This window comes from Diabrotica undecimpunctata, chromosome 6 (assembly GCF_040954645.1).
Source record: "Diabrotica undecimpunctata isolate CICGRU chromosome 6, icDiaUnde3, whole genome shotgun sequence".
NCBI lineage: Eukaryota > Metazoa > Arthropoda > Insecta > Coleoptera > Chrysomelidae > Diabrotica > Diabrotica undecimpunctata.
In genome coordinates, this window is record NC_092808.1 from 32,453,060 (window position 1) to 32,465,169 (window position 12,110).

At 32.3% G+C, this 12,110-nt stretch overlaps 1 protein-coding gene across 3 annotated transcripts in view; it reads left to right on the forward strand.

The window, feature by feature from the left end:
• eas (ethanolamine kinase 1) overlaps positions 1-12,110 on the forward strand; it is a 129,302-nt gene that overhangs the window by 100,320 nt on the left and 16,872 nt on the right. For all 3 annotated transcript variants that reach the window (XM_072534571.1, XM_072534570.1, XM_072534569.1), the window contains exon 5: positions 775-1,001. In XM_072534571.1, coding sequence (XP_072390672.1) covers positions 775-1,001 — 227 coding nt within the window. The remainder of the gene's footprint in view (positions 1-774; positions 1,002-12,110) is intronic.

A 12,110-nucleotide genomic window follows, 5' to 3' on the forward strand; every position in this document is an offset into this window, starting at 1 on the left:
GAAAACACTCGTTATTAAGACTTTTTTCATATTTTAGTTTACTTTTCTTATCATTATTTTTTTAGAATTTTCCGTTTTATTTTTTTTTTCTCTTGTATTTCATCATTTTCTGATGATTAGACAAATTGTTATAATTACTAATAAAATGTATAATAAATCTGGTGAAGTTTTATTTTTTATTCTTGGCCTGTTTACAAATAAAATTGATGTATTGAAGTGGTGCGTTAATTTCTTGGAGAAGTGTATCACAACTAATTTTTTTTTTATTTTTGGTCCTGAATTATCACTTTAAAGTAGTAAAACTAAGTCTGAAAAATAATGTAACAAATAAAAACCACTTAATACTAATGTGTGTATTATAATAATCAATAAAATTTATATTACTAACAACGAGAAAGTATAACCAGATAAACAATTTTAAAAGTATGCTGATTTATTTAATGTAAAAATTAAAACATGTATGCTATATTTCTCGATTATCGACTTAAACCTTTTATATAAAAATTCAAGGAACACTAAAAGCAGTAAGCAGTTAGCAATAGGAAAAAAATCAAAGGAAAAATCAGAACTTGGGTACATGAAACAAGTGGATCAAAACCCGAAGATTATAAAGAAAACTATTTGGAAAAGCAAAGCACCTAAGAGATATTTATAAGTGTTATACACTACCACTGGCGATGACGTTCATGATTACTTTTTACTTTGTTAAATAATCATTTTCTTTATAGTGAACTTATATTTTTAAACGACTCATTCAATTCTAAAATTTTTTAGGTATGTAAAAAATGTAATTCCCAAATCGAAAATAGAAGAGGAAATGTATAAAATGAAAGAAGTTATAGAAAATTTAGACAGTCCTATAGTGTTTGCCCATAATGACCTTTTATTGGGTAATGTCATTTACAACAAAGAAAAAAATAAGGTTACGTTTATAGATTACGAATATGCAGCTTTAAACTACCAGTCAGTCGATATAGCGAACCATTTTGCAGAATTTGTAGGTAAGTTAACTGTATCAGATGTACGATTACCATAGTCAATATCCTACTATTGAAAGCCAAATCTATTTACGCAGGTTAACGCAGCACACTATTATTATATTTAATTAGAAAAGAAATAAGTTCTTTTGTTTTACAAGTACAACTGTAAAGTGTACAGAGACCAGTGACAAGTGACAAGTAAATCGTCAGACATCAATAAAAATAAAACGTGTTGCCAACATACATATAATAATTGTACTGAATTGTACAGCAGCACTCCCTCTCAATTCTACAAAAGTACAAATGAATTAAGTACAAACTGCAAACAAAATTACAATAACTAATAAACTGTAAAATTAAACATTAGTTTTAGAAACCTTTAAACAATTTCTCAATAATTTAAATTGAGTAACAGGCAATGCTTGTTCATAATATCAGCTAACTGTTTACAGAAAAATTTCCTTTATTTACCATATCTTTTACGAAATGATGATTTACATCAATATGTTTTGAGCGTTTGGTCTCATAAGTTTGAGCCATTTTTATGCAACCTTGTTTGTCCTCAAAAACTTTAGTAGGATATTGAAAATCAAACATTTCTTTTAAAATTTAACCTAAAAGCAAACACTCAGTCATACACGCAGACAGAGCCAAATATTCGCTTTACTGCTACTAAGAGCAACTACAGATTGCTTTTTAGAACACCCGTTTACAATTTTATTATTACAAAGAATAACATATCCAGAAACACTCTTTCTGTCGTTAGCATCGCTCGCAAAATCTGAGTCAGCGTATGCATGAACAGAAACTTGATCATTTTTAGTAAATTTATTGTATATTAATCCCAACTCATTAGTATAGCTCAAATAACGAATTACATTTTTAAGATGCTTCCAATGATTACTATTAAAATTACTTTGAAATCTTCCAAAAAATGAAACTGTAAAACATAAATCTGGCCTAGTGCCAAGCATCAAATACATCAAGCTACCAAGTACCTCCTTATAAGGGACTTTAAAATCAGTACATCCCAAATACTGTATATTCAGGTTGGATTTTGATTCAGTTATGGCTACAAAATTCCTAAAGCATGTTTCCACTTCATTCTTTTCTTTAATAAGGTATAACACTCCAAAACAACTGTAATTATCAATGAATGAAACATAATAATTTTTACCATCATGAGTAGAAGGGCTAATTTTTCCACACACATCTGTGGACACATATTGAAGTAAGCGTCGAGCTTCCTATCACTTGGGATGCTCGTTAAAAATGGAGCACGTGTCTGCTTACCTTTCAAGCATATATCTCAGATACTGACTTACAGGAAATCTACAAGAGTGTCCCATCCGCTTGTGCCACAACTCAGATTTATCACGAACAATGGTACACCAGATGTACACTATTTATTACATTTGAATCACAGCTGACTGCAACTTCCTGTTTTGTGTGACTACCAAGAAATGCAATTTCTTGATTTTCAACATTAGTCATATTAGCAGTTTCATGATTTTTAGACAATCTTTTTGGACATTTCGAGCGACATACATATGCTCCATTTCATGACAATGATAACAACGAACTTTAAAAGTATGTTTGCTCTTACCTTTATATTTATCTTCCTTTGTTTTTAAACGATCATCTTCTGCCAATAAACTATTTTTCACAAAATCTACAGTTACTTTGGATGGATCAAAACAAAATAAAATATTAATGGATGTTACAACTGTTACAATGGAGCTAAATATGTCATACATTGCTGATAAAAGTGTAGTGATCTTTTTACTATCATCTATTTTACCTCCTGCCATCATTTAATTCTCTTAAGGTTTTGTCAATGTCCACAGAAAACTCACCCAAGTTTGTAGTCTTCTTTAAGTTTTAAGTATTAAGTTGCGCAACTTTTTCTTGATTTGTACTCGAGACCGAAGTCCTGTCTTTTCGCAAACAGCTTTAAGAGCTTCCATCATTCCCATCGAAGTTTCTTGGGTTATAATTATGTCCAAAACATTATCACCAACTAACTGAACAATAATCGACTTTGCAGTTGAATCACTTTTAACAGTCTTTGTACTTATCGTCGGTGCTAGCAGGTTTCTCTTGAGAAATGACATCAAGAACACCATGTCGTTCCAATGTTCCTTCCAATCGAAATTTCCACGAATCAAAACCGGCTCCATTAAATTGTTTTACATTAGCCATAAAAAATTGATTGCTAGACGAAGCCATAACTTAATAACACAGGTGCAAAAATTGTGAATACAATTTTTCCTGCAAACTACACTTTAAGCAGAACAAATTTTACGTTGTTTAAAATACAAACTTAAAAAATCTTTTCTAAATTTCTGCAGCTGGGCATATAACTTGTTTACGCAGGTTAATAATAATAACACTATTATTATATTTAATTAGAAAAGAAATAAGTTTTATTACCTTATTAATCTTATTAATTTGCATACCTCCACTTCAGTTAAGGAGACAATTCTTAAGTAATAAAAACTTATTTAAGATATACGCAAAAAATGACAATCTTACACACACAATTCATCAGTTAACTATCGAGGTTTTAACAAATCGATATTGGAAAAATAAAAAAACTCCTCTATTGATCGAAAGTTATTATAACTACCCAGAAATTAAGGACAATATATTAACTATTAACAACTTAACGTCTTTTAAACACTACGATATTCGCCCTGTATTCCATTTAATCGATGACTACCCTAGACTCCCAGAAAAATTACTAAATAAATATTTTCTTAATAAAATTCATCATAAATGGGAAAATCATGATTACATCTTTACTGACGGTTCTGTAATTAATGGAAATACCGGTTTGGCTCTTTATCATGTTAATAAAAAAATAAAGCGACTGTAGAAACTGCCTAAGGGATCGTCAATATTCACTGCAGAGATAGTCGGAATTAAAAATGCACTAATCTATGCTCAATCCCTATCCGGCACTAATATAGTAATATTCTCTGACTGCAGAAGTGCATTAGAAAAGATAAAAAATATTAACATAACCGACCAGTATGACGATTTAATTAAAGATGTATATGAAGTACTTACAAAATTGAAAAAAAATGAAAAGATAATTACATTATCTTGGGTAAAAAGTCATTGTGGGATAGAATATAATGAGATAGCAGATAGATTAGCAAAAAGGGCTACTACAGAAGGGGAGATGATTAACATGAAGTTACCTTTGAACGATCATGTAAGCCAAATGAAAATAACCATGAAAACTAAATGGCAAGAAAAATACGAAAAATCCAACTCTGGGAAAAAGTTTAAATTGTTGCTTCCAAAACTAAACATAAAACCATGGTTTTTTAATGTACAAAATAGAAATTTTATAAAAACAATTTCACGAATCAGAAGTAACCATGCAATGTATCCGGAATATAAACACCGTTTAGGTATCCATAACGAAGATTATTGCGAATGCGGAAAACATGGTAGTTTAGAACATATTATGTTAGAATGCCCTTCTATTCAACAAGAGATCTCTACACTACTTAGTAATCTATATAAATTAAAAATAGACACACCTTTTAACTTATCGAGCTTACTTGCAACTGAAGATATACGAGTATATGAGGTTATTTATGTACATACAGTTAAATGTAAATTTAAATTATAAGCACACTAACATAAATCCCACTCTTTTGTATCGGCAAATTAGCGGCAAAAAAAAAAAAACAAATAATAAATCAAAAACCAAACAATATAGTTAAAAAAAAAATAGTTACATTATAAGGATAATCAATAATATAATATTGAGTATTATGTATAATAATATGTGTTGTTCATTAAATATAAGATAATATTAGATACGCATTAAGTGAAAATTAATACTTAACTGAAGCATTTTCCTTATAACTTTCACACATTTGTTCTGGCTAATTGGCTTAGTTCCAGTGCCATAAAACAAAACACACACACACACACACATAATCTTATTAATCTGCGTAAACAAAATCTAGAGAATCCTAACTAACATCCGACAATGTTTAGCGCAATTAAGTATTAAAAGTTGACGAAAGCAATTACATATCTGGTGAAGCCTGCCTGATGTTATATGTATGTAATTATCGGGCTCAGTCAATTATAATATCGAAATATCCAATTTATTATTTAATACAAAAATATTTAATAAGTAGTTAGAGAATGTTTTCAAGAAACTACATCGGCAGATAATCTGTAATAAATTATATAAACAATAAAGTATCGGTAACAGTAATTAGCTTCTCCTTTTATATTAGGCCTTAAGTTTGTTATTGTCTTGATCTTAAATCTATAATCTTATTTGTGGCGTTGACTGCCAGCTATTTCTTCTCCTCTCTAGGACTACAACTGTCGTACGGTCGGAGCATCCTCCGAGGTATTCAGAGATTCTGGATGCATCTCGACCGCCGCTCTGGAGGTGGAGCAAAGGTTTTTCGCTTCCATCCTCTTCCTCGCGGAGTTCATATGCACTTGTTTCATGTAGAATACTTTAGGCAGTTCGAATTTTCGTACGTGAATAATATATTTGTCTTACATGTATAATTTATTTAGTATTCTGAGCACGGTGGATGCCTTGGATCTCACAGAGATGCCGGCCCTTCACGCTTCGTTCCCGAGGTGTATACGAATACCGGCGGAGTGTTGACTGTTCGCTGGCCCTTTACTCCGTACCGCCGCCTCTCATGAAAACAATCTTAAGTCCCGTAAGGACTTTGATTATTTCCGTCGAAATGTTTTAGCGTCGAAGTGCTACTTCAGCTCGGTCACCGATTGAGGAGTAATTCTAAGGCCACCTGGGACTTTTATTTACTCCTAACCGTCGGTGGTCTAATGAAACGCTGTGTCACTTCGACACGATCTGAAATAGCTATAAGACAACCTGTCTTTCCCTTTTTCGAATTATATTGCCTCTCCGGACAAGGAGCGTTCTCTCCGAGCTGTTAGCTGACTTTCGTGAGGTGATTATAAGTTCGTTGCCTGACTTTTCTTCACCTCGACGAAAGATGGACCAACAGTTAACAACACCTGTTCCTATACGCCTTGTTGGTTTGAATAATGTCGTAGCCAACAAGGCTTCGTGTTTATTCACACACTAAAAGGCGTTCCAACTGCTCTTCGTAATTGGAAGAGATGTTTACTCAGGTAATAATAAACGCAGAAATTGTTGAAAAGACACTCCGCCAACAAGGTTTAGCTGAGGTCAAGATGTAGACCGACGTTACCAGCTTCCATCACGTTTACATCGCGCACATCTGCTGCAATATTATGTGTCCACCGCATCCTTGGTCTCCTTAGCGGTCGCTTTCCTTACGGATTCTCTTCCCAGACCAGCTTTACGATACGCTTATCTCTTGACATGGCCAACCCATTTTAATTTTTCTGTCTTTATTATTTTTCTATATTTCATTGTTTATATAATTCTCCCAATTCTCGTTTAATTTCTCACTCTGTATTGCTGTGTGGTGTTATCCTTCACTGGTCCATATATTCCTCTAAGAATTCTTCTTTCTGCGACTTTTAATCGGTTCTCATTTTGTTTTGTCATCGTCTATGTTTTACTTGCATACGTCCGTGCATACATTCTGGTGCCTGTTGTTTTTAAATCTTTTGCTGTTCGATCTAGTCTCTCACAATCCATTTTCGCACATTCGATCATCTTACATTCGAGTAACACGCTGGTTCAATTTCCATTTTTCCAGTCTTTTTTATCGTACAATGTCTTGTATTTTACAATGATCTCTAATTTCCGTATTTGGTATTCTGTCTCTTAATGTTGCTCCTGAAATTAATCTTGATTATCATTTCTGACGTTCTAAGCATTGCCTTTCTCTCTGCTGTATCTACTGTCGTTTCTATCGCATTACTAGTCTTCCAGATGACTTATATTAACGTAGATACTTTTTAATCTAATCTTATTTCTTTATTCTTCAAGATAACATCGTTAGACATCCTGATATATAAGCTGCATTATTTGCTTTTTTTCTTACACTATAGAATTTCCATAGTTGAATATTTCAACTCCCAGATACTACAAATTCGAGACTTGTTCGCTTATTTCTTCGTTAATTACAATTTTGCTTCGTTTGGGTTCTCTTGCTAACAGTAGATTTCGTATGTAAATATTTCCACATTTCTCAGCCGCTTTTATGAATATTTTTTCTATTCGTTGTAGATAATATTTGTAATCAGGAGATCAGGATTGTGTCATCTGTTTAACAAATGACTTTTATTTGTATTCTGCCCGGCTTATATTATTGTTCTGCCTCTGGTAGCTAATACAGACATATTTAACTAAAACCTAAAAAACCTTTCTAGACACCTCAGTAAAACGGATTCTATGATATAAGCCATGATCAAAATAAGATAAATATGACAGAATAAGTTAATAAATACAATAATATACTTGGCACAATAGATAACGCTTAATAACGAATATAACACATCATATAAAAAAAGACGAATATGTATGGTAAATCAGGGTGATATAGTGAACAAAAAAATTAAGCCGTGTAGAAGACAAGAAATTGTGTATTTAAACGAAATAAAAAAAACGGGTGTGGCAGTCCAGTGGGACTGCCGGTGGAAGTTACACTTCTATACACGCATTCGCCGTTACAAATTTATTTGGGAGTCAATCTGCACAATCATTACATATGTAATTCTATAGGTAAGACATAGCAGAAAGAGAAACAGAATTAATAACAACTTACTAACAATGAAGGATTGAATCAATATTTTGATGAAAATGTATATTTTTATTTTCATATAATGTATGAAAGGAGTTGAATGCAAAATTTTTTTACACATACTCTGCAGTAAAATTCATTGTTTATTTTGTTATTAATATAATAATACAATACAAATTAAACTGCAATATTCATAAGTATTTAAAAATGACAATAATATACATAAAAAAATACACTACAATACAGTGCAACATAATTCCATATATAATAATACAATACAAATTAAAATGCAATATCCATAAGTATTTAAAAATGACAATAATGTAATAATATTAATAAAAAAGTCCTCCCCGACTGGGAATCGAACCCCGGTCTCCCGCGTGACGGGCGGGGATACTGACTACTACACTACCGAGGACATAACACAAATGTATTTCAAAATTAACAGTTCTGGATCATACAGTGATTTATTGAGATTATTATTTTGAAATACAAAAGAATAATATAATTATGAACATTTAATAAATAATACAAAACATATCACATAAATAATAATATTAATAAATATTTTTCTTCTGTCTCTCTCTTACTCATTATCTTACATATGTAATGGTTTCACAGATTCACTCCCATACAAAGTTCCAACGTGGAGCGCGCGTATAGAAGTATAACTTCAAAAATACACTTCTTTCATAAAACCTATTGGCAACAACTTAACAGTGTCATAGTTTCTTTAAAACATTACAAATGTTTGAAAAAAAAAAAACAATATTTATTTTTATTAAATTCACCATTTCATTTACGCGTAAGGGTGAAATGGCGAAGGCACCGAACGCACTTGGGGTGAAATTGTGATTTTACTTCTGCTTTTTACCACATTATCACACATGGATTCATATTTTGAACAGTCTTCGTGCAGCCAAGGTTGGCAGCTAATACATTTGATCTACTCCACATCAACAATCTTTATCGTCCACGTCGTCATCATCGTGTTGCAAGTGAATATACAATTATTTTAGCCTTCCTTTCAGCATTTGATCCACTCTTCAATGACTTAATTGTTTTTTTTTGTCGAGTCCTGTTTCGTAGGTTGGCGATGTTTTCTGGAGAATTCAAAATCTTAACTAGAACTTAAGAATTCTTCCTTGCAAATCTAACTTTATCTAGGATAGGTATCGGCGAAATACGATCCAGCAGTCTCACAGGGATTGAATTGAAAGAATACATGATTTCCTGTAGATTTTCTGCACAGCCCAGTTGAAATGTAGTTTTCCTGCGTTCATGTTCCGATCTTTATCCACTTCTGCTGTTGGTTTTTCTGAGGAATTCGTGGTTTCCTGCCAGCGCGATTGACTTGGTTGGGGTGAAGTAGGTCTATTTTCACGTCGCTCGTTGTTTTTCCTTGATGTGAATAAGCTGTTAAAAAGGCATATTCGGGGATATCATTAGGATTAAACGGGATGATTCCTGTGCTTCTGAATCCGTATATTGCCTTTTTGTCGCAGCTGCTTGTAGTCCCGGTGTTAGAGTATAAGGTGCCCGCCTGCAAAACTAGCATAGGCACCCTTCGGTTTTTTTTTTAATTTAATAATATATAATTAATCTTTTGGCAATCGTTTTATGTTAATTGAATGCAACACTAGATAATATTCTTTTAAACTGCACAGTAAGCTGACAACTATTCTGTATTACTAACACATAGAATACTAAATTGACAAAGCTCCTAGTAAACTAAATTTGATGTAAAATGTTTATTTTACTACAAATCATTCATTTACGCTCCTAACTGCTGACACAAAACCTTTAAACAACTTCAAAAAGAAATTTGAAGGAAATAAACAAAATATGTGCAGGATTTTTTGTTTTTTTGAAACATAATATATTTAACAAAAAATTTTAGTATTACATGGTAGGAATTCTATGCGTTGTATATAACAAACACAGATTAGCGTATTATGACTGGAATTGAAATTTAAAAAAATAATTCTTCTATTTTACTATTTTGTATACCACTAGCAGAAAAAAAGCTTATTTTGGCGCTCCCAAATAGGAGCGCCCGCCTGCAGTGCATCCCTTGCAGGCCCGTTATTTCAAGCCCTGGCTGCTTGTACCCATGCCTTTGTAAGCAGCCCTCCAAACAATAGTCTCGAAGTTTTTTATTTGGATTGTAGGAATTACAAGCATTGTAATAATAAGATTTTAAAGTTTTAAAAAATACTCTGTCTAGTGGCTGCAGATAATGGGTCGTGTAGCTGGGTAGACAGAACAAAACTATGTTGTCTTCCTTTGCAAACTCTAATATATCCACATTGCTGCAATGGGAGCTATATCCATCCAAAATGAACACGAATATTCAATTAGGCTTTCTCAGTGCAAAAAGGTTCCTTAGCCATAGAAGGAAAATGTCATTTGTTATGTACGCCGACTTTTGTGACATGAAAATTATGTAATCGGGCGGCATACCGTCCTCATAATCGGCTTTTTCAATTTTCCCGTGAGAAAATTTGTTGAAAAAGGGCATTTGACATAGATCAGTTGCCATCTAGAACCTATTCAGACAAGGTCTGAGGGTCAGCAACAACCCCTATTGGGAGTCTTACGTTGCCATGCAGGGTATATGTTAAATACTTTCACATCACAACATTATTTTAAACAATAACGTAACAAAAAAAAATTTGTAACTTTTTAAGGGTTTTTACCCAGATATTTAGTGACTTGACTCATGTACACCTGGTAATAATACACTGGTGATGGACTTTTTAGTCCGAAAACGGGTCTTTTTAATTATATACCTTTTATAAAGGATTTTTAAATAAAACTGTTGTGATTCACGGTATACAGCTAACTACTGGAATTTTATTTCTTTGAGGAACTTAGTAATTGTTAAACGTTTATGCCCGTTCAAGTTCTGATATTGCAAAGTCATGACTGTCTCTTCTACCTATTCTTCTTCAGCTCTCTATCTTTTCTTCAATTATGAATCGTAGCAGGTTATATTTGTCATTTCTGAATATGTGGCCTAGGTACGAGGTCTTTCTTTCCTTAATCGTTGGTATAAGTTCTAACTCTCTATTTATGGTGTTTAATACTGTTCGATTTGCAATGTGTTGTGTTCATAATATTCTGAGGATTCTGCGATAAAATCACATTTCAAAGGCTTCTAGGAGTCTCATGGTATTTAATTTTAATGCTCAGGCTTCAACTCCATTCCTTTCATAATCAACTGTAATAATTAATTTTTTCTCTGCATGTAAAATATCAATAGATATTGTAATTTTCCTCCCTTTGAGATTCCCTAGTTCTTGCTCCCTTTGAGACACCTCCTAATCAAATTATTGTATCATTTCAGAATATTCTTAAGATCCTTCGACATGCTTACGTGTATCTTCATTTTAGTTCACCAGTTTACTCCATTAAAGATAATATTTAACAATCTGTAATTTCAACTGCACAGTATATGTTTTATGTTGTTAAGGCATTTCGAGTTTATTGCAAAGTATATTCCGGATATTCTCCTGAGGTTTGGCTTTCTATTCCTAAAAAAACGGAAGCAAGAAGATGTGATGCGTTTTGATTTATCAGCGTAAGGGGACAAGTATTAAAGTTAAGCGAACTACAAATGGGTTATCGAAGGATTGGGAACCAGAGATGCTTTGTTTGCGCTGTGAGTCTTGCTGCAAAAGTGCCGAGATTAGCGGAAAGAGGTATAAATCTGCTTCATAGAAAGAAAAGTTGAATTAAATAAAACAAAAAAAGGGCGTCACTTACCTTTTTTTCTGAGTGACAAGTAAAATTCATAAGGTTATACCTATGTTAGAAGATTAGTTTAATTATGACAAATATGCTTAAACTGACTTAAAAACCAATTTACATTTATAGAAAAAGGACAAAAAACAATCACACTTACCTTATCTGTTTGTTCAGCAAACCTGTTAGAATTTATTTATAGGTGGTCCAAGAGAAAAGATTATTGAAGTTATACTTCTATACGCGCGCTCCACGTTGGAAATTTGTATGGGAGTGAATCTGTGAAACCATTACATATGTAAGATAATGAGTAAGAGAGAGACAGAGGATATACTTTCTCTCTCTCTTCCTCTCTCGAATATAAAAATGTTCCTTCTGTATATATAATTTAATATTATATATATATATATATATATATATATATATATATATATATATTATATAAAGATATATATACACATAATATTATACATATAATAAAATATTTATTAATATTATACATATGTTTTGTTTTATTTATTAAATGTTCATAATTATATTATTCTTTTGTATTTCAAAATAATAATCTCAATAAATCACTGTACGATCCAGAACTGTCAATTTTGAAATATATTTGTGTTATGTCCTCGGTAGTGTAGTAGTCAGTATCCCCGCCTGTCACGCGGGAGACCGGAGTTCGATTCCC